We start from the raw sequence: 23,824 nt of genomic DNA, 5'->3' as shown, positions 1-23,824 counted from the left end.
GATGCTTCATCTAGTGTTAACAGCCCAGCTAAAAACAGGACAAAACAGAAAATTTTGCTTATTCTTACTTCAAGAAAAAAGGGCAGGGAAAAGCGATGTGTAGCTGTCAGTCCATAGCTTCTAGTTAGTTCTCTGAAGCAGGGAAGTTTTGAGAAACTAGCGTCCTGGCAACTCAACTTTCATACATTACATATTGAGGCATTGATTATTTTTTTTAATTTTTTTTTTTCATTTGAAGATGACCTCTACAGTGAGTGCATACTCAGCATGATGTAATCAATACTTTTTTTTTTTTGGCAGACTGGAATAACTGTTTAAATGAAGTCATGATGACTGTACCAAGGGCATGCAATAATTCACTACAGAGGCTGAAAAAGCATAGAATATTGTACCTGCCATGCATTGTTCCCTATCTCCAAAGTTTTAAGATTCTGATTTCTGGACAGCTCAGAAGGTGTTATTCTGAGACTGATTTATTTCATCAGAACTACGGAGGCTCTTTGGAGGTTACTTGCAGTCATAGGACTTAATTCCCTGGTACTATGCGATAGAATAAGTGGGTACTGTCAGAGCGGTTTGAATGCTCTTGGTTTTGTAGCAAAATGGAACACGTGTTTCCCACAGAATAATACACCCACGCATTTGTGTTTGTACCAGTAAACGTTTTTCATCTACTTAACATTTGTCGTCTTTGTACTGCATTTCTGACGATCCCTGGAAAGCCCACCCTCACTCTTCCTTCTTTTATACTGATTCTGAATCTACATTTTAAAAATCCTGTAACATGTTTCTCTGGGGCTCTGTTCATTTACTCTAGTAGTTATCTGTGACACATACATTTGTTTTTTATTCTGCGAGTTTTGGAGTTAGCTGTCAATTACTGTTCTGGCGCATTATTAACAAACTACCTTTAAAAGCCCCTAAAATTACTTGGTTGGAAACTAACTTTGGCACGGGTGTGCGTGAGTGTGTTTTTAATGGATCTCATAATTTGTAAATAATGTTTGTTTAATTTCTTTTTTTCTAGCTGCAGGAACTTATTAAAAGATAGAGTTTTACCCCCTTGGTCTCAATTACTGCTACATTATGTTTCTGGTGTTTTCTCCAGGTAGAGCCTTTCTTTGTGAGCGTGGCACTGTACGATGTCAGGGATGGCAGGAAGATCTCTGCTGATTTTCATGTGGATTTGAACCACACACTCGTTAGACAGATGATTTCAGGTTCCTCATTTTCATTAGAAAATGGCACTGTTGACAATATAGACTCAAATGAAACGGAAGAACCACAGATCAAGGGGTTCCCAGAAGAATGGCTGAAATACCCAAAACAGGTATTCCACGTGTGATTTGCATGACTTAGTGACTTGTGTGACTTATTTTAGTTCAGTAGTAGTATTCATTTTCATGAGAGAATTTATTTGTGCTGTACCAATGGTTCTTATTTTCAAGAATACTCATTTTTTGTCTATCAGTGGTACTTGTATACAGGTGCTTGATTTTTGAGCTCTTCATATAGACTTTAAAACCATTTACAATCAAAACTTTGAAAAAAGTTAGTGTCTGTTATTTAGAGAAACCACCCATGTTTCCTGTGCTCTTTGGTTTCGTTTGCTGACCTCTCCCAAACCAGCCAAACAAAACTGCAACTTAAAGCGACACCTAGATGCTGCATTAATCTCGGAGTACTTCCCCATTCTTGTTGCTGCTGTAAGCCTTACCCCAAAACCCCGTACATTACCTTTTCTTCTCCCTGTCATTCCCCTGAGGTGTGACCGATTTAGGCCAGTATTTAAGCACTGTCCAAGAGGAACAGTTAGGTTAGGTGATGCTAATGTGGTCATACTGCCTCTTGACTTGAGTCAGTCTGTTCGCAAGGTGCTGCATGGGCACGAGCTTGCTTCAGCACCAGCACAAAGGTTTTTTGTCTGTCGGGCTGTATGTAGAGATGATAATCCTCAATAATCCTTTCTGAATTTGTTTTGTTACTGTTTCCATCAACAGAGAGCACCAGCAGTATTTAATTTCTCCAGTACTGCTATATACTTTTTAACTGTCCTCTCTTTTATCCACAGGCTCTTTTCTCCATAAGTAATCCTCATTCTGAGATTGTATTGGTGGCAAAAATAGAAAAGGTGCTTACAGGAAACATTGCCAGCAGTGCTGAGCCTTACATTAAGAATCCTGATTCTTTTAAGGTAACAGGAACATCAGTTTGTTCTTTGGCAGCTTCAGCCTGTTGGAAGCTGAAGACACTGCAAATTGTGCTCACAAATCTCACCAGTGCGTGGTTGCTGAACAGGTCAAGCTCACAGGAGGCGCACACCTAAGAAAGCAAACGTCCAAGTTCCATTAACTGAATGAATCAAGTACCATTTGTCTGCAACATACGAATCCATTCACGGTGCAATCCTATGCTAGTTATATCTTAGCAGGGTGAAATTCTTTTTCAGCAATCTTTTAGAAATTATGAGTTAGTGCGCTTCATAAACAAGAAAAGTTTGGGTTGGCACCTGTTTCTCACTGAGAGCAGGCAGTGCGTCTGCATTGGGTATATTACAGACAACTGGAATAATAACTGTAATTAACAAAGTTCTGACTAAAGGGATGGTGAAAGGGTTTAATTCATCAGCAGCATCATATTCATCTGTGATGTCTTTGCTGTCCACCCAGAACCTTCTGCTATGGTCAGTATCAGACTAAATTATTTTAGGGACACTACAGCCTCTTCAGAAGAGGAGTGCTTGGATGTACTTTGTGCTGCATTTCAGATATTACAATGATATTGATGAAATAATTCATATTTTCTTTGTTGTAGTGTGCACAGAAAGTGTTAAAATCCAATAAGCAGTTCTGCAGCAAGCTGGGGAAATACCGTATGCCGTTTGCTTGGTCAGTGAGGTATGTATCAATTCTTTTTATGATTTTATAAGCATCTTATAGCTTATTCTGTTCTTGGACTTGTATCCTTTTATTCTTTTCCACTTGTTCTGCCTGAAGCTAAGCAAGGCTTTCTGCATGGTCCAGGACCCCAGAACATCCTGCAGCTTTATTATTTCATTGCCCTATTTTTCATACAGCTGAACATTGGTTACTTTCTCATTTTGTGTTACTGTGGCAGAATCTTTTCTTCAGGTATGTAGTGAAGTTGCCAGGGAGTAGCAAAGGTGGCTGACAGAATATCAATTTATCATGAGCTCCAACAGTGGTTTGGTGCTAAAAATTACCAAAGAGACTTCAAAGTCACAGTTCTCACAAGAATTTTTTACAAAGATAATTACAGTCTGAAATAGAGTTGCAATGGCCACCTAAAATATAGGTGCACAAGTTTGTAGCTCTGTTCTTGTTATGATACCTGTCAGGTTTTAGGAAAAATCTACCTAAGGATTTGGAGGTTATGCTGACCCTAAAACAGTGCCTTGGGGGTGATATTGAAGGATTATGCTTCAGGTGCTCTTGCATTTTTAGTGGTTAGTAGGTGACAGCTGTTATTTTCTTGTTTGGCAGGTCAGTTGGGTTTTATTGCAGGTCAGTGCAGTGGCAGTGATGGATTTTTATTCTTCCTCTCTCCTGGATAATTTCTCGCTGGTCTCACCCTTAAGATGGAGGCACCCCTGTGCCTCTTGATTTCCCTCAACCAAATTAAGTCACAAAACCACATATGGCTTTCTTATTTCTGTCCTCCCTTTCAGTTTCCATGTAATTCCTTTCTCTGTTCTCTCTGGTTTTTCCTCCTTGGTCTTCTGTAATTTCCTCAGCTTACTGCTGCCCTGGGATGAGAGAGCTCCAGGATTGAGACCCTCCTGTGTGTCCCTGTGACAGCTCACCCTTCTTTCTGCCATGCATAGAACAGGGAATATAACATTTTGTATTCCCTGTAAAAAGGAAAGCTGCCGATTGCCAAGTGAAAGCATTCCTTCTCCTCTGCGGCTTCTGTTCTGACCATGGCAGGCCAGGTGGAGAGCTGCCTGAAACTGTAGGGAGGAAGGAGGAGTAAGTGCTAAGTGAAAAAGTCCCACTGTGGCATTGCCCATGACCGTGAGGGACAGCTGTGTGGCTCTGGGCTTCTGGTGTGGAGGTATGGAGCACCAGAAGTGCACAGTTTCCCCTGCTGCATGTAGGGGAAAGCTTATGATTTTAGAATATGATGCTTAGATGGCAAAGGAGAAAACACTCAGTAAGGTACAGCCGTTTGAAGAGTTCATTTATTTTTTATTGACATACATTTTTGTCAATATCCAGTAGGAACAGGAGAAGTACGTGCATGCTCAAGAGAAAGGCAGATAATGTGTTCTGATCTGTCATCTCAAGCTCAAGGATACTCGTTAATATTTACTACTTCTGTATAGCCAAAGGACCATTCATCAAAACTATATTGATGGTTGTCTCTTGGGTTGACAGCGCTACTTTTAGCATGTAATGGCAAGAGGTGCAGGCTTGACATCAGGCTGACTCAAGGTTTTTTATTAACTCTGTCCTGCCTGTCTGTGGTGGTACCATCAGTGATACTTCCTGTGCAACTCAGTCATTGCTGTAGCTATCTTTAGGTGGCATGATGATTTTCACTAGTTCAGGGTCTGCCTAGTCACTCTTGCATGGAGGATAAGCCTAAAATGTTCTTCTGCATCTTCAGCAAATCTTATCTCAGAGTGTTTCTTGCCAAAAAGAAACCCCAAACCAAAAAAAACCCACCACAAAAAAGAGAAAGTTTTTCTTCTTTTGAAGGAAGTGCATTTCCCTTTCATAGGATTCTGCAAGTGGCAACCCCTATTGCCTCTCGGTGGGAGGGAGTAGGCAGGACAGGGTTTGGGCTGCGCTGTACTATACTGTACGTGGACGCTTGGCTGTGTACGTGGCGTGGCTGTACCGCTCAAGCATGTTACGTAGTACTGGGCCTTGGCCCAGAATTGTAGCTGCAGGTCTGCACTTGCTCTGCCTAAGAGAAATCCAGCAAACATGAATGAAGTTTTTACTTCCATCCCTGTAAGGTGGATAGCACCTTAAATGCCTGTCAAGCTATGGTGCACTGAGAAAATGCTGCTTTTCAGAAGATTCTCCTCTCCTTTCAGTTCTGTGTTCTTTTAGGTATTTTATCATTAAAATACCAGTTGTCAACTCCTTGGTCATCTCAGATGTAGTGTTATAGCTGCATAAATTTATTTTGTAATAACAGGCCACTTTGATTTGGAGTAAGGAATAAAATCTTGATTAGGTCAAGCTTGACTAATAAATAGTGCTCCACCAGATTTAAACCTGTGTGTGAGTTTTTTGTTCTCAGTACTAGAACTGAGGGTTCTCATTAACATGGTATATGATAGATGTGATAGCAGCAGCTTCCTGTGACCACAGCCATGTGAGCAGAAGCGTTTTCTATAGATGGATTGCTCTGCTCTGCTTAACTACTACTCATCTAAGTGGAGCACAGCAGTTGCTGCTGCTGCACCCAACAGTATGTATAGGGTAAATGAACAGAGGTTGCCCTTTTGGGAATTCGTTGCAAATTGGTTAATTGGCAGAGGCTGGAATGGGGCAAAGAACATAAGGCAGGATGAGAGCAATACAGCTCCGTTTGAGCAGAGCTTGCCAGTGTGATGCTTAGTACAGTGGGTATGGAATATCTGGGAGTCTGAGCCTTTCTGTCTGTTTCCTTGAGACTTTTGGTCAATGGAAACCATTGGCTCTAGTCCCATACTCTTTCCGTTTCAGAGATGGCAATGACTTGTTTCATTGGGTATTCTCTCCGAAATTACAGGCTGCTTTTTCAATGTGCAGCCCACAGTCTTAGAAAATAAGATCAAAAGGATCTCCACATCATACATTTTTGCTTTCCCTAGGATGGGATCAAGTCATGCCTAAATACGTTTGTCTAGCCAATATTTCTGGCTGTGCTTTCCCAAATATAAATGGGAATATATGCTTGTGGTGTTAGCAAATGCACAGCGAGTTCAACATTTTGCAGACTTACTGTGTGTGTGTTACACAGATGGCCAGCACATGGGCAGGGGACATAGCTGGGGTTTGTGGACATCCCTCAGTTCCAGGAGGCAATATTTTTGGATGGCATCCTAATTCGGTGCTTCACTACCCATACCATTGAAAAGCTTTCCTCCCATCTGTAGAATTAATTACAGAAAATATACTTGGGTGTGTTTATCAGCTCTTAAAGTTTTTTATTATAATTCACATGAGATAAAACAGTTTAAAAATAATTGACTAAATACACCGTACGTGTGAACTTGTTGTTATCCATGATGTTGCACAAGGAATTTATTTAGTTCATGGGGTCAAATTCTGCGCTCATTTACATCTGTTTGTATATTAACATTATTCATAACTCTTTTTGGTAAAAGCAAAGTATAATTTGGCCCTATAAAATCTATTTCTATTTTCAGAGCTTGAAATTAGAAGTTTCCACAGGAGGCTATCACTCTACAGGGGAAAAAATGGTTTGGCTATGATAAATAGCAAAACCCTGGGTTTGGAAATGTGTTTTCCAGTTATTTCATTCTGGCATTAACCACACTCCTGTTCTTGTGTGGAAATTTTCCCCCCTTAAAGCAGTTACAGATGGCCACAGTGTGATTTTTACATACACATGCAGCGAGCCAAAATCTTGACAGTTGAGTATTGTGCATGTGACTAAAACTCTTAATTAGCTTATGTGGCATCCAGTTTGTTAGCATCGTTCAAAAGCATGACTCAGGGTTCCTCCCTGATTTCTTGCTGGCGTTGGTGGTTTCTGGTGTCTGTCTGCTCTCGCAGGTATAATTATGGTATGTGTTAGAGTTACAGTGTGTCAAATTCATCTTCCATTCTCATATTCCTGCCAGAACTGCCAAAGTTTGCAAATATGTGCCTGAGCTACATATTGTAGATGTTGGGAAGCTTCACTCACAGAGATTAGTTTTTTACACTCTGCTATTCCTTCAAACCTTCTCCACCCTCGTAAAACTTCACGTTTTAGAGCCTAATATTTGAATCCTTCGACACCTTGGGCAGCTGCTGGTTCGGTTCTTAGCTGGCGTAGGTTGATGTAGCTGAAGGTAGTGAGGCTGCACTGATTTACAGTAGCTGCAGATCTCACACTGAATCTCTAACCCTAGAGGTGAGCAATTTTACCACAAATCATAAGCCACTACTTAAAAAGTAGCTTTTTCAATGTTAAATTATGAACATGGTGTACATTTTCCATGCTTAAAGAATTTTTAATATTGTGGACTATCAGCTAACAATGTCAGAACAGTAGAATCATAGAAACACTTTAAATGCTGAGATGATGTTTCATTTCCTTTAGTGAAATCTGTTAATTTGTTTTGCCCTAAATTAACACCGTCAGAGAATCTCTTCAGGATTTTAGTTCTGTGAAATTTTTCTAATTAAAATCTCTCTGGTAAGTAAGTAACTGGCAGCAATGAATCATTAATATATTAGAGAAATATTGGACTCCTGGATTGTAAAAGTGTTTTATTAAATTTCCTTTTCTTGGCTGTGACAGTTGTCATTTCCAAATGCTTTCAGTATGTTCACTGTGACAAGGATCACTTTCATTCCACCTGCACCCAGCGGCCTGAAAGGATCTAGCAAAACATGGGATTGTGGTTACTTAACTGCAGATGTAATACTTGCTGCTCTGGCAATTCTTCAGCTTGAATGAGCCAGGGGAACAGAGGCACCAGTATGGTTTGACCAGCAGAAAGACATCTAACTCTTCCCTGAGTGCATAAAACATACCTGGTTTTAAGAAGGATTATCTTGTTTTCAATGAACATTTAATTTGCTCTTGTAGTGGCAATGGGCTACTGTGTGTAAGTTGGAGGGATACAAATACCTGTTTTGTATTGTGGATACCTGGCTTCATGCCTTTAATTTTGTCCTGGGTGTATTATCTAGGCTAGGATATTCTGCTGAACCGACGAGGAGCAGTTCTAGAGGTAGGGCATATGATACCCAGCTAACCCTGATGCTGGGGAGGAGTGGTTGTAGGCAGGAGGACTCTGTGAAACGCTTCTGACTCCAAACCAGAGTGGCCGAAGTGGAGGAGGTGATGATGCCGTGTACCTGAGCCTCCCGGGAGACAGTGCTTGGTGCTCAGCACCACTGACCCCGAGTAAGCTACTGCTGGACAAACCTGGTTCTTTTTCCTTTTACACTGTGAACACTCCCAGCCCTGCTGCGCTGAGCAGTGGTTTGCTCGGTGTCAGAGCCTGCACTGGAATTAGCTAATAAGCTGCAGCAGAGCCTGGGTTTGCTCAGCATCACACTGCAGAGCCCAGTGGCACGACAGAAATCACTCACTGAATGTTTTAGCCCTCTCTCTAATTCTGGAAAAGGAAGCAGTGCTGAGTCCAAGAAACATCATAGTGTCACCAATACTGTAGTAATTATTAAATCTTATCTTTTTTTCATTTCTTTTTTTTTGTCTGACAGCAGTGTAATGGGATTTGTAAAGTAAGTGGTGGCTGCCAGAAATTAGATCTGCTTTCTCCGTAATAACAAGATTTTTGACATGGCATGTTGGTGTGGATCTTATTCCCTCTAACTGCTGGAGGCAAAAATCTGATAGAAGCGAGTTGATTATTCTCCACAGTTACAAAGAAATGAAATAGTGGTGCTTCTCTCAGTTAATTAAGTTAAGACATGTTGCATTTATACTTATCCCTGGGATCCTCTTCCAAAGGTTTACTCCATTATTTTGCATCTGGCAACAATTTGTGCTGGCATCAATACTTCTTCTCACTGGCAGTGGAACAGAGAAGTAAATTAAGGAACAAGATTGGCCAAATGATTCACAAAACAGCACTTAGTGTCAAGAACATTTCACTTGTGTTAAGAAATGTTTTTGCATACTACCGTTGAATCCAAGGTTCATTAATTTGGATAGCTGTTACATTATCCAGTCCAGCCAGCATGTGTAACCCTTGGGGATATACAAAGGGCACTAGAATGTCTAATTAAGTCCTGCAAGTGTCAATGAGCAGGAATGGAAATATCTGGGAATGTTTTCCTGTGCTCACAACAGCTGATACTTACTGTTACCAGTTACAGACGGATATCTTTTTTCCACTTCATTTGGCGCTTTGTAGCTAGTTCACCAAAAATTTAGTCAATGCTCCACAAACTTGTTTTGTGAAGAAAAGCTAAGCCCCAGTGAGTTGGTGTCATGCTCCTGGAGGACACAGAACAGATTTAATGCATAGGAAGGTTCAGTAGAGGTTTCTAACCTGGTTCTGCAAAAGCATACATGGTGAGATGTAGTGGTTGGGATTTGTCATCTTGCTGTGATTTCTGTTATTTAAAATTATCGTGATCTTCATTGGATAATAACTTCTTGGACGAAGCTACCTACTGATGTAATGAATTCTTCAAAATGCTTCCTTGAAATAAGGAGAAGGCAGCCTTGCAACCAGGGTGATGGAGGAGCGGGTGGGAGCAGAGGGCTGGCTCCAGTGAGGTGCTGTATGCTTCCAGCTTTCTCAAGTGAGACTTAGCTACAGAACAGGGGGAAAAAATGGTGGATGCTGAACTCGATGATGATCTGTTCTAGCATTAAACCCCAGCAGCTCCCAACTGTGAGCAGTCACAACTCATCTGAGGACAGTGGGGACTGTCTGCGTTGTGTAAGATTAAACAAGGACTGAGACCGCACGTGCGAGTAAGCTGAAATTGCCTGTGCTCCTGCAAACTTACAGCTCGGAAGCTTTCTTGTCTGAAGCTCTGCAGAGAGCCCTTGAATTTGTGTAAGAATTCATATGATAACCCTGTTAAAAGATTACATGACAATTTCAAATGTTCAAATATGTATGGGTGCGTGTTTATAAACATGTCATTTTTCTTTCTTTATAGACCAGTGTTTAAAGATAATCAGGGAAATGTTGACAGAGACTCCCGATTCTCACCTTTATTCAGGCAAGAAAGTAATAAGATTTCCATGGAAGATTTGATTAAACTAATAGCAGAATACAGAAGGTAAGGAACAGTTTTTAATTTGGTTTGAGAAGGAATAAAAGCTTTATGAAGCTCTGCAGAATAATTTTCACAGCTTTTTTTTCTTCATTTAACAGAGTGTGCTGAAGTGGCTATATTAAATTAGTGTTTTTCACATTAGCCTATTACCTGCCAAAGAGTGCTTTAGGTTGGACCTTCCAGGAAAACCGAAATGTCATTTGGCACATTAATAAATGTTATTATAACCTAAAGTTAGTGATTCCTTAAATTAGCTTCCATCAGGGGAGATGCAGGTGAAGTAACCAACAAGAGAACATTATCTCAGGGAAAAAAAGAAGTGGGGGGAGGGGGAGGAAGAGAGAAAAATGAAAAAGCATTCTTTAATGGTTTCCTCCCTCCTTGCTTTTGTTTGTTAAGAGTCTCCATGACAAGCTTCAGAGTGGACATTGAAAGGAAAAACTTCTCCAAATGTTTGACAGTGTGTCAATTAGGGACTAGCAGTTTGGCTGGATAGTCTTCCACACAGGTGTAAATCAGGTTCATTATAGAGCAGAGTCTTTGTACTGGATAAGTGACATGAGTATTGAAGCATGAATTTCATCCTGACCCTTCTACTATAAACGTGCCTAGAAATGAGCTATTTAACTTCTCCTGTTCCATTTATATAAAAAGAGATCACAGAAAGATTGAATGTCAGCTACATTCAGGATGCTCCTGAATCCAATCAGGGATTGGATTGGGCCTCTTATGCCATTTTACTCTTACTGGTCAGGAAACTGTACTGAAATTCTCACTACTCTTATTAGAGTTGCCACTGCTGCGTTTGTCTGTCTAAAGCATCTCCTAGATAAAAGGAATTTAGCGCCACAGTTTTGGCACTTCTCGAACTGTTTGGGTGTGAGGAATATGTCTTGGTCCCTTTTCAGCATGGCACTTGCAGAAGCCATGATGCTGTGAACTCCTTTCGTCTCAGCGGTCACTGAATTCCTTTTAGAGAACATTTGATTCAGATTTTAGAAAGAAAAAGTGGGTGTTAATTCTCATAAGGTTTGGTTCATTAGTTTCTTCCTCTTTTACAAAATATGCTATAATATCGATTGCAAAGAGAATGCAGGAATGAGGCCAAGAAAGAAAGAAAAAAAAAAAAAAAAAGGAAAAAAACCCAAACCAAAACAAACCAAGTTTCTTTCCTGCTGTTGCATTTTATTTGATTTTAATAGCCAATAGGTGTATGTTAAATGTGTTTACTATACATTTATATCTTAAATTGGGGTCTGTTTTTCACTTTAGATTAATTCTTATTATGGGTCTCATCTCCCTTGTTCTAATTATCTAAAATGTTTCCATTTCTGTCATTGCAGAGCAGAGAAGATTAGCAAAATACAGACTATACCTGGCTGTTTGGATATTGCGGTTGATTGTGTTCCTTTAGAACATCCAAGTATGATTCCACTTTATAATTAATTATTATAATTAAAAAGGAAATTGTCATAGGCTTTCCAGCTTGCTGCATTGAAACAGTTCTGGTAGAAGTGTCCGTTGTTGTATAGAAAAATGTTTGCAGGGGAGTGTTCTTGTTTTGTTTTCTTGAATTATACCATTCTTTGTTTCATCCCGTACCTGGCCAGATATACCCCAGGAATACGGAACACAACACGCTGAACCTGCATGTGATAAAAGTCCAAGGACCACTTTTTGGTCTCTAAGGGATTAGGCCAAAGAGCTGAATGGACTTCTGTAGCATGAGGCTAATAGCCCTGCACTGTTAATGGGCTGTGATGCTCGTATCCTCTGTGAATGGGACATGCAGCAGGTTTCAAGAATGCAGACTAGATGGAGGACTTAATTCAGAGGCCACTCAGTGCAGCAACTGCTAAGACAGATGCTTTTAGCTGCACCCTTTTATCTCTTTAAATTTTCTGTTTCACGGGACACATTTCTGTGACCCACTGTTGCAAAAAGCTCAGGACCATTGAATTTCTCTGAAATCTATCATCGCACATCTTTATACCATCTTCATATGGTATTAGATGAAAAAAATAGTTTCGCTAAGATTTCAAAAGTAATTTTCATTTTTGTGATTAAAAGAAGCTGATAGCTCAAGGTAGGCAAAATGGTCCAAAGCACCTTGGACCTTTTACTGTTACCTTGGTGTGTGCTGTGGCCAAATGAAAGCCTGGCTTTAAAGGGTGTGTGCTAGTAAAGTGCCCATTTCCTGTGGAAAGTCAATAAAAATTCCCTCACTCTAAGGAGTAACAGCTTAAACGTTTCTTTGGTATGGGGAAAATTTGTCTTACTCTGAATAAGGCTGCAAAATAAGTTAAAAACTACCAGAAAACTTCCATGCTGTAGGATTCATTGAAATCTCCGTAAAAACTCTTCTTGACTTCAGCCAGCTCTGAAGGAAGCAGTAACCAGTTCTGTTACAACACCTTCTTCCCACCCAAAATAAGTCATACTAGGCTAGTGCTAAAACCCTTTATTGCCAAGAAAAGCCACCGAAAGGAAGTTGGCCAAAGATCTTGTCAAGAATTTGCTGGTATGATTGTGGCTCTAGGGACTGGCACTACCCTGCTTCACATTAGCATCAATTTGCATTAGACAACAGAAGTAGATCTTTGTTTTTATAAGACTTTATTTACTATAGCTACAACAAGAGCTGGAGCCAGTGGCATATCAGAGGATGTTGTCTGACAGTGATTAACCTGAAACCAAACTTCTGCCTTATCTGCTGCGTGGGGGGAAGCCAAACTCATGTAGCTCTAGCAAAGGGGGAGAGAGAAGAAGCTTCCTGAAGGTCCCACCTGTGCTGCGTGGTCCCTGCTTGTTGTCCTTTGTGCTGGAATGTCAGGGCCCCGAAGCTGGGAATAGGGCTGGGCTTTCCCCCGGCTTTCCCCCATAAAATACGTATTAAAACTCTGAACTGTGAGGCCCCATTCTTGTGGAAGGCATTGTGAAGAGTAGCTTGTAGCCGAGCACCATGCAGCTGGTGACAAATGGGACTGTTGCCCCCGTGTGTGTCTGTGCAATGGGAGTGCGGCACAGAGAGACCAGACGTTCACAACTGGCTGCAGGAGCCTGCGTTTCCAGCTGGCTTATTCCTGTTATTGTTGCCTCTTCTCACATTCTACAGGCTATCGCTGCTCTCCCATCTGAGCTATTGGTATTTAAAAACTTCATTTATTACTTACTACCCTTTCTGTGTTCAGTTCAACGCTATTTGTATTTGCCTGTGGATTTTCTACGGGCTACTGGAAGTGGAGAGCGCAGAAAGTCTGCAGAGAGGCCTTAGCACTGTGTTTTAATCCTTCAGTTGGTCACTGGATTTCTCTAATGAAACCCAAAGTTAATGATGTTCAAAACCAGACATGATCAGAATGCTTATAAATCAAGTTTGAGGGGCAGCTGGCCAAATTATAAGACGTAACATTATCCTTGTATTTTAAGATGGGTTGCCTGAGTTTTGCCCAAACAGAAAGCTGCTCAGCTTTGTAGGCCAAAAGCAGTGAGCAGAGTGTCCCAAGTCCTGGGAATGTTAGTAGCAGAAGAGCAAATCTTCAAAAGTTTGTGTGTGACCCTAAGTATCTTCATTGACGAACAGAGGAATCTGAGTGATTGTCTACAGGGAACTATTGCTGGCGCTGGGGAGAATAAACCTTCCCAAGGCTTCTCTACAGCAGGCGGTGGTCACTTCTGCCTGATAAATACAAGTGATTTAATTTAGCTGTTCCCTTTCAATGCTGCTAATTTTGATTGGGAAAGGCAAAAGTTTTCATATATGGATCTTTCCAGCTTAATTCAGGAGCTATGTCTGTCGTCTGCATGTACAAGTCAATTGGACACGTTTGTATTTTGGTGGGCAGCGGGCTGGGAAGAGTTTTCGGTGTCTATTTGAAAGAAAGCAAAGAGAAACCACCCTGCTATAACTGGCATAGAGCCGCTTCTCCCCCGGCTGTTTGGGCTGCAGAGGACCTGCGCTAGCCTGGAACTGCCAGTTTCCTCCTGTGATAGTTTAGAAGGAAGTAAAATTGAGCAGAGTGTATACAAGGGATCACTGGCTTCTTTAGGCTTCCTCATCACAAACTGGTAGGCTTTTGCTGGGGTTTTTCTGGGGTTTGAGGAAAGAATTTGCAGGCAGGACTTTCAAATTGTTTTCCCCAGAAATAGCTCGGGATATCGCTAGGTTGGTGACCCTTCTCAGCCGCTTTTGTGCAAACAGCCCTTGAGTTCCCCATGCTGAAGTTAAGTGTCTCACTGATTTAATGGCACAGGCAGACAGAGTATACTCTATCCGGTTTTAATCTCTCCCTGTCTGGGTGACAGAGTGCTTATTTTCATCTTCTGTTTCTTGGTCTGATTTCTGTTATCCCAGTTGCCTCATATAATTAATCTAGTTCTGCACTACTTGTTTCTTCATTTCATTTACTGTTATTAGATAATAGAAAAACTTAAATGAGATACTGAGTTGTAAAATTAATTAGAAACAGCATCACATCAGTATATTTGGTTGAAACTGTCCATATACCAACGATGCTGTTATGCCATCAGATACCGTGTGTGTCAAAAGAGGTACTCAATGCTGTACTGTTTAACTCAAGTGAGATAAACCATTTAAGGATGATACACTGTAATTGTTCTGAAGTAATGTGGATGCAATTTTAATGCAGGATTTGACCCGTTTCATCTCAGTGTTACTTGCTCTTTGCAAGTTAAGGCAGGATTTTACTTGTTCTATCCCAATATTACTTATTCTTAGTAACAAGACTGTAAAAACAAACATAATATGTGATGGTTTTCTTTTCTGTTCTTTTGAAGACTGCGTAACTTCGTCTTTTATTCCAATCAAGCCATTTAATGACATAAAGGAGCATCAACCTACAGTGGAAGTTGAGGAATTTGTACAGGAATCCACAAAATATTCTCGACCTTACAGAGTATACAAGAACCAAATATACATATATCCAAAACACCTCAAGTATGATAGCCAAAAATACTTCAACAAGGTACAGTATGTGACCAGTTCAGGCCAACGTTGGGTAGTAGTGTACTGTATGAGCTCTCACTGAAATGAAGGAGCGCTCATCCTAAAGGAGGATCTTTGATCTTTTTCAGTTTTTGCAATCATATAACATTGGTACAATGTTAATGAAATGAATCTATGGATTAATTTTAAGTTTGTATTAGTGATTCAAAGGGAGATAATGTGGTAATAGCTTTTTCACAATTTTCAGAAGGGCTGTATTTTAATGAAATGATGTGTGCAGAGAAAATTAATCTGGATAATGTTTGTAGTTCTTAAACGAAACTTGTACTACTTGCGTTTTCATGGTGATCGAAAATTAATTAAGGACAAGACACACGTAAGTGCAGGTGACCTTATAATCTACTTCTACAGAGTCAGTTTGAGGCCTGGCTTGCATTTTACCAGTTCTTGTTGGAAATACTATTTCTAGTGATATCACTGTGACTTAAAGGCATTTTAAATGTTGATACACCATCTGCATGTTTCTCCTAGATTTTGAAAACAGCTTATTTCAGCCCTTATAGTTTTTAGGGGTACCCCATTTTTGATCTAAGCTTTAACACGTTCCTGTCTTCTCAGGCACGGAATATAACAGTGTGCATTGAATTTAAAAGCTCTGATGAAGAAGGAGCGAAGCCACTGAAGGTGAGCCACAAGAGTATATTCAGAGAACAGTGTTTCTGAGGACATTACTTAGAAAACCTAAGAATCAGGGTTTTACTAACCTGGAACAATTAAAGAGTGAATGTTGTCATGCATCCTTCTACATGTGCACTGTGGTTCTGTTTGATCCCAGCTGGTCATAATGATTCCAGCTCACAGTGCCATTTTGCAGTGCCAGCTTTCTGGCTGGCAGATCATATCTGGCCAGACAATGTCAGAAAATGTAGCCATTTTTTACTGTGCAAGTCTTTTATTCTAAAATTTATCATTTACCCTCCATTTCAGACTGATCTCAGGACACTTGGTTGAAAGAGTGAGGCACAAAATTAAAAGAAACTTAGACTTAATTCTTAACTTTGCTATCGATGAAGGGCTGTTGCGTAGTATTTTAATGTAGTTTCCCCACGAATGAATAAAGTTACCATCACTCAATAATCAAGAGCCTCCAGACTGGACACTGCCAGCAAGGAGACTGTTAACTGGTGTAGCTTTTGTAACTTTGAAAAGTCAGTAAAGGCATTGTATTGTGTATTGAACTGCATAAAAGTGAAATAGCTTTTGTAAAGCTTTTTGCAGAAAACTCTGAAATTGATAACAGCAAGGAAGTAGTCTAATGAGTCTGCCTTGTTTAGCAGACTGTAGGGTAATTTTCACAGAATCGATGGACTTTTACTGGAAGCGTGTATAAAAAAATTGCAGGTTTGAGCACTTAAAATATTTCTTTTAATATTTGATCAAAGCAATTATCAATGTTTCATGATATTGTTTTCAATGTACATGCATATTAGATATACCAAGACTAGTATCATCAGCAGAATTTCACAATGTAATTAAAGCATGTTACTTTTACCAGTGTATTTATGGGAAGCCAGGTGGACCATTATTTACAACAGCAGCCTACACCGCTGTGCTACATCATTCCCAGAATCCTGATTTCTATGATGAGGTCAGTCTGCTTTTTCTTTCATTGTGTGCCAATCCCACATGTTTGCCAGTGAGACAGAAAATTATGTGTAAAGAATAGTTCTGTTACAATTGCTTGTGTATCTGGATGGGCCTGTGTTACATAGATTTGCATACAGTCTAATGTTTTGTTTTCTTTTTTTTTTTTTTTCCTTAAATCGAGTCAGTGAGTCCTCCTTTTCTAAGATGTTCTGAGTACAGTTAAGATGCTGTAGAATTAATTAGGAACAGTCTAGCTCTCTAAAATGCATGTCTGGATTACATTAAATGTCCAGCTGCATTTCTGAATTTAATGGAAACGGTAAACATTATGATAAAGGGTGGAGCCAAATGTCAGAACAAATCCCCCTCTGAGATATAAGATCTGCATTGGGGCATTTTTGTTGATTCAGTGGTCTGAACAGAATGTACGGTGACGTGTAGTGGCTGCAGCAAGTCATTTAGCTGGTGCTTTTGAGGATGCAGCTATAGAATAGAGTTCAGACGTGGGCCTTTGCCAAATGTTAGTCGCACATGCCTGTTTATGTCTCACCAACACCACATATTGATTCCCCAGGCTTTCTGCAGGTGAACTTAATTTCACCCTTTCAGAGACTACGGTGTTTGATGGCCTGTGAATGTCACGTCTCTGTTCTGGATTTTCCACTATTGCTTTATGTGTAGTGATAAGGCTGGCAAACAACATTAGTATATAGCCAGCATTTTCCAAACTGTTGGCTTTATCTTGGAAAAACTTCCTTTTTCAGTTAAAATTTACTTTGATAAAATGGCAGGGGCAAGACCAGCAGATAATGTACAACTACATGTGAAGTATCAATTTTAAGATTCATGTTTAGGAACTGAGGTGGAATTTAAAGCATTACATCTTCAGAGATCTTGAACCCCCCCTGCTACTCTGTTGCGAGCAGTGTTTCGCGTTTAACGCATCTGAAAATGTTCTTCATGTGATGCTAGTGAGCCATCTGGTTTGGGCAGATTACTTGCAAGTTGAATGAAGAGCTGAATTCAGATGTTATTAGCAGATTTGGCTGGAAGAGGTGTGCACCTGTCCTAAATGTTCCTAGTACAGCAAGCGCAGTCTTTAAAAGAATGTAGTATTTTATCAAGAAAGTTGTCTTAATCTCCGTGTCTGAATGCCATTTTGTATCTTTGTTTATGGTATTAGATTCTTACCCATAAGCTGATTTAACACTGGAAGCATTTATCAACAATCTCTAAACTTTAAGCGTAGGATTAGCTTGGATAAACTCTGTCATAGCTCACAAGGGCAAGGGGTCTTTTATTAGTTCCTATGGTAACATGTTTTGATTACTTTGTATTTTTATTCCGATAGGTTAATAATACCTCACACCCAATCTGTAGGGATTCATGGATGACATGATATAGGATTTAAGATTGATCAGAAATCATAAATACAAATTTATTTTTGTGTCAGCCTTTATTACTCGTGCTTTGCCATGAAATGATGATGAAGCAGCAGCAGAAGTGTCATTTTGGTTTTTAGGTTGGTCATCCTGAAAATATGGGAATGGTGGTGGCTATTTATGGCTGCTAGAGCGCAGGTGATCACTTCTTAGCAAGGTCTATCACTCTTTAGTTCTGTCCTCTTTCATCTTACGCTCTTTCATCATAAATGCAAATATTCATCCACAAAACAGGGAGGAAAAAAGCTGTTTTTAAGTGATGGATGATCATCCTAAACAATTTCCTTAAGAGAGCATCTATTACGCATGCACACAAACATTAGCCAGTAAAGGCAGGCTGTACTTAGACCTCTGTGTAGAGAGAGATGTCAGTCATTGAGACCATCTCTGATGCTTTGTTTAATCAATTTTTAAACTAAAGTGAGGTGTAACATTTTACATTTCAGGTGAAAATTGAACTTCCCACTCAACTCCATAAGAAACACCACATTCTGTTTTCATTTTATCATGTCACCTGTGACATAAATGCAAAAGCTAATGCCAAAAAGAAAGAGGCTCTGGAAACACCAGGTACCTGTAGTAGAATTACTTTCAATTATAAATATAAATGATGTACGTTCAAATAAGGCTTGCAGAATTTCTGGCTGGGTATTATTGTCTTCCATTGAAGTTGAGAAGCTTGTTTTTCCAAAGAGTCATATTGATTTGTTCTCGTGCACAGTGGGATATGCGTGGCTTCCTTTGTTGAAAGATGCCCAGTTAGCTTCCCAAGAACACAACGTGCCGGTGGCAAGCAGTCTGCCTCCCAATTACTTGAGCCTTCAAGAACCAACTAGTGGAAAGGTATTAATTCATACTTTCATATTATTCAGGTGTCACAGAGTGTTTATTTGCAGATGTTTTACATGAGATCAGATTTGCATTGGCACTTGCCTGGAAGTGTAAACAATAAATAGGGCATCTGTTTTAGAATATTCATATGCATATCAGTGAGTATATAAGCTAATATATGTACCACTGAATTGAGAGTTGTATGTTGCTGATTCACAGGTGTATACGGAAAAAGCGTATTTTGTAATTGTGTATTCTGCAGTATTATACCTAACTTTTCCAAAATGTGAATGAGGCTGGTCAAAAAGAACTCTTTTCACGAACTCAGGCCATATGACATTCATTCTCCAGCGGACGTGATCCACGATCATGATTCATTCTCCAGTTTGGTGGAGAATGATATCATATCTTCCCACTGATCCTGTCCAACTTGGATTATTTCTGCCTCCTTGTGTTTGTTTTACTATTGTCATGAGGACAGGGTGGGGCAGCAGTCTGGTCTCTCGAATGATAACCTTTGTGGGCCCGGGCTGAAAAGTGGGTTTGTATTGAAATAACTCTGTGGTTATGGAAGCACAGTAGCCAGTAGAATTCATGTAAGCGCACATGCAAAGCTACACAGTGAAATTTTGATGCAGACTTGAATAAGCAGGAAATAAGTGGGAAAACGTATTTTTATTTGGTTTTGTTTTAATAGCAGATCGGCTGTGACGTAAAATGGGTAGATAGTGGGAAACCACTTTTCAAAGTCTCTACTTTTGTTGTATCAACAGTAAATACTCAGGTAAGTGGAATTTCCTTTTGGCTCTTACCTGTTTACAAACAAAAAGTGTCAAGGAGTGTCTGAAAGAGGTTTTAAAATCTTCTATGAATTTGTATCTCTAACATTTAAATGTTATTTGAATGTAGAAGGGCAAGATGACAATGACAGAATACACAATTCAAGCAAAAATATAAATTATGTAAGATTATACCAACAGAAAAATCATGGAATATCAGTATAAACAGCAAGAAAATAAGTAGTGAGCACCAGGAAGAAAAAAAAAAATCTGGCTGTTGAAATCCCTTAGATTGTGAGGAAAAAATTAATTGCCCGCAACACTGAAAACAGAGTGGTCAAAGCACCTAGAAATAAGTTGTATATAGCTAGCTGCGCTGGCCAATGGGTTGAGCTAAATAAGTTGACCTGCCTTTCTGTATCCTACGTCTAAGGTGGTAGGGACCAAGTGAGTTCCTCAGTATCGCGGGTGATTGCTGTAACCAATTTACAGAGCTGAACTCTAATCCTTTCTATAATATACATTAATGTACATGTTTGTCATTTTAGGATCCATACCTGAATAACTTTTTCCATCAGTGCCAAGAAAGGGAAAAGGATCTATCCCAGCCTCCTACCTCAAACTTTATCAATTCCTGTAAGGTAAAGTAACCTGTAGCTGTGCTAGAAAATTGTATTTAGGGCTTTGTCTCAACTGATCCATTACTGCACAATTCTAAACATGGCGTAGACTTACCAGGAGGCAACGGGTCCATGACAACTCCAGTTAGACTTACTTGATGTGACAGATGGTCACAGAGCTGTCTCCCATCCCTTCTTATTTAGAGCATGGCTGCATCTGCCCCATCGACTTCAATAATCCAGCCTATGCCAAGCCTCAAATCCTGTTAAAAGGTGGTGGAGTGTTGCTCTGTTGCTCTAGGAATGTCTGGGAACCAGTCCTCTACGTAGTTGTCCTGTTTTCCTACTGTATTCCACTTTACCTGCTGAAGCAGGAAAGCAAGTGGTCAACTTTCATTGCTCGTAGTGAAAATCTCGCATTTTCTTTCTTACATCTATTACAGAATTTGCTGAGGATTGAGAAGATCCATGTAATTATGAATTTTCTTCCTGTAGTCCTGAATCAACTCTTCTGGGTTTTGGTGCAAAATAGTGATGATGAAGTTACAACAGCTGTGACCAGGTATCTGAGTATTTTGTGACCAGGTATCTGAATATTTTCTGTTTGAGGAAAAGAATTCATTCTAGAATGCAAATGTAGATTTTAGTCCAATTATAGTTGCTCTTACAAAGGCTGACTATGACACTTAGACTTTAGTAGGTGAAAATGCCTGCTTCCCCCTTAACATAGGGCTCTGCGTGGTATCATGTGGCTGACTCTGGTACCAACCAGGAAATCATTGGCGATGGTGGATGTGACTCTGTACCAGGAGGCAATACTAGGTAACAGTCTCATTCTTGAGGACTTCAGTGCTTCCTAACAAAGCTGAATATCAGTTTTGGTTTATATTTGGGTCTGAGGATGTGGAGTTTGGCATAGGAGGAACTTAGCATCCAATGCAGAGTCAAATAACCAGGTCAGGCTGTTCTGGGGCATTCTTTAATTAGAGTATATTAGCAATAACTGAAGAGCAATGGAGGCATTTTCCAGTGAGCAGGCAAACAGCTGGAATGATTTGCTGAGTCTCTCACCCATCACATAATGAAATTGTCTTTATTGATGCTGTTAATCAGGGCAGCAGGAAAAAAAAATACTGGAGAGATTATTATTGGTCTCTGTAGAAGGGCAGAAAGTTGCACTGCATTTTCTTCTGACCGTAGTGGTGTTTTTGTTGTACTTCTGCCAGTAGCTAAACATGGGGACTACACTACAACTAGTAGGAAAAAAATGAGAACTGTCCTCAGCAACCCTGTTAGACTAATCTGCTGTCAGTATATTTCCTTTCTTTCCACAGATTGTTTTTCAGAATTAGTTCCTGAAGAAAGATTAATTAGGAAAACCTAAAGGAGCAAGGAAGCAAAATTCCTCATCTTAGCCTTGGAAAACTGGAGTTTAGATATCCTTTATCAAAGGATCATGGCACCTAAACATTAGGATTAGAAGACTCTTTCCTTCTAAACGTGTGATTTCATCACTGCATCATCACTTGCAAAGGCAGAGAGGCAGTTGGACCTTTGGTCAGGACCCGTTTATGTCCAACAAATCAACTGATGTTAAGGCTAGATAGAGAGAATGAAGAATTGTGTCCTAAGCTAGAATTTCACTATCGGTTACCAAACTGGAAAAGAAATGCTATAGAAGAAGAAGCTGTTTAAAAAATAATTTTAATGATTAGATGAAAAAATGGAAGGATGTTAATTTATTCATGCTTCAGATTTTGGCTATATACCCACCCGGCCAAAAAAAAAAGAAAAAAAAGAAAAAAAAGAAAAGGATTCTCAGTGCTTTTCTTGTATGTGTGGTAGCTTTTGTGCTGGTAGAGTTGATGTCAACGGGAATATGCACGTCTGCTCTGTGTGCCATTCATTGATGTGTCCTATATATACACACATTGTATTTTTTTCTGAATAGCTTGAAGCAGCTTGTGTTGAACATATTAAAGCAACAACAACAGAATGAGAGCATAGATTGGCTTATGTGTTGGGGAGAAAACATTATTCCTTTTATGCTCTCTCGTGATTATTTACTTGTCTGGGGGCCCAGTCATGTCATCATTTCTCTGTCTCATCTTTGCCAGAACTCATTTTAATTTCAAATCTGAATAGAGGCCGAAGGATAGGAATGGGCACAACTGATTTTGTCATAGCTTTTGTGTTTTGCTGCAAGTTTTACTTCTACTAGCAACAAGAAATGATATATATGAAAAATACTGACTTAAAAGAATTACAAAGCTTTTGAATCCAATAATAAGAATTGGCAGTAAGCACTCAAATCACCAAGCTAGTCAAAATGACTACTTGTATGTGGACCACAGTCAGGCACATTAATAATCTGTTTCAATCATACTGTTATTATGCATACCCCTGAATCTGAGATGCAGTTCACTAATTTTTGACCTTTGAGAATCATGAACTGTTTCCTCCCCATTTTTTTAACATACGAACAAGATCATAAAATTGCAGAGTCTTTTCTAATTAAGTATTTTGAAAAAATGAGATCCCAGTACTCAAAAAGATAAAAGATTTCTCATGGTTAAGTTCAAGAAGACTTCTTGCTCAGACTGGTGGTTTCTGAAACAGGATGATCTCAAATAAGGATGGCCCAGGTACAAATTAAAGAGAAAACTTTGCTGAAACACTTGGTCTCAAGTGGTGCCATCTCTGCTGTTAATAGAAGCTCAGGTTGGGAGAGTAGTGGGTGCCAGCACGACCCAGGCAATTTTCTTCCATGTTGCTGATCACGAAGCTGATCTGCAGAAGCTCAGAGCGTCTGTGGTTGCACCAAGTGTCCAGCCTGTCCCTGCTGCGCAGTAATGAGAGGGTGCTGTGCTCAGCCTTTTGATCCCGAGTGCTTGGGCACTCAGGCTGGGGCTGAGTGAGGCTCTGGGCACACAGTGCAGGAGAGGGGCATGCTCAGGCTTGAGCTTAGGCTTGTGTTTGTCTCTGATTAACAGAGCTGTCACAAGCAAATTATCGGAGCTTTACAGAATTATCAAAATCTGAAAGAACCTGACAAGTAGAATTCCCAGAGAAAGAAGCTCTTGTCTTTCTGATTCATTAACATACTATAATTTTTCTTATTCCTAATCATCCAAGGTCTTGCATAAGCTTTAGTTAGTTAATAGTTTTCTTTTGTTGTAATGTCAGTACAGTTATAATCATTAAAACTGGGTGCATTTTGTTAGACAAATGGAGGGCCCAAGGAGTGACTGGTTTTTCCCATTGGGACAGTTTCTGTACACGCTGTTCATTGTTTGGATCACATCCCTTATGGACTGTTTTAAATAAGGTTACAATAACAGAACACTGTGAGGCATCAGATTAAACTCTCTGCCTTATGACACAAACCAGCTCAATTTTTATTTTTTTTTTATCTTGCAGGGTTCTTACTAACATTGTTGCTAAGTGCCATGAAGAACAACTAGACAACTACATCAGTTCTTATGTGACGGTATGATTGCTGTTACACTGTTAACTATTTTGTGTGGGGGAGTTTGGTTTTTGCTTTTCTGGGCTTTTTTCCTGTTTACTATTAGTGGTA

General features: G+C 39.8%; 1 protein-coding gene across 12 annotated transcripts in view; it reads left to right on the top strand.

Annotated features, from left to right (window-relative positions):
• DOCK10 (dedicator of cytokinesis 10) overlaps window positions 1-23,824 on the top strand; it is a 161,045-nt gene that overhangs the window by 92,238 nt on the left and 44,983 nt on the right. For all 12 annotated transcript variants that reach the window (XM_054205105.1, XM_054205112.1, XM_054205107.1 and 9 more), the window contains exons 12-25: window positions 1,109-1,330; window positions 2,072-2,194; window positions 2,815-2,897; window positions 9,840-9,962; window positions 11,303-11,382; window positions 14,757-14,944; window positions 15,544-15,609; window positions 16,481-16,573; window positions 18,461-18,584; window positions 18,736-18,857; window positions 19,543-19,629; window positions 20,173-20,265; window positions 20,688-20,806; window positions 23,665-23,734. In XM_054205105.1, the coding sequence (XP_054061080.1) occupies window positions 1,109-1,330; window positions 2,072-2,194; window positions 2,815-2,897; window positions 9,840-9,962; window positions 11,303-11,382; window positions 14,757-14,944; window positions 15,544-15,609; window positions 16,481-16,573; window positions 18,461-18,584; window positions 18,736-18,857; window positions 19,543-19,629; window positions 20,173-20,265; window positions 20,688-20,806; window positions 23,665-23,734 (1,593 nt within the window). The remainder of the gene's footprint in view (window positions 1-1,108; window positions 1,331-2,071; window positions 2,195-2,814; window positions 2,898-9,839; window positions 9,963-11,302; window positions 11,383-14,756; window positions 14,945-15,543; window positions 15,610-16,480; window positions 16,574-18,460; window positions 18,585-18,735; window positions 18,858-19,542; window positions 19,630-20,172; window positions 20,266-20,687; window positions 20,807-23,664; window positions 23,735-23,824) is intronic.

Source organism: Rissa tridactyla, chromosome 6 (genome assembly GCF_028500815.1).
Source record: "Rissa tridactyla isolate bRisTri1 chromosome 6, bRisTri1.patW.cur.20221130, whole genome shotgun sequence".
In the NCBI taxonomy this organism is placed as follows: Eukaryota; Metazoa; Chordata; class Aves; order Charadriiformes; family Laridae; genus Rissa; species Rissa tridactyla.
This window is presented reverse-complemented; position numbering and strand designations above follow the sequence as displayed.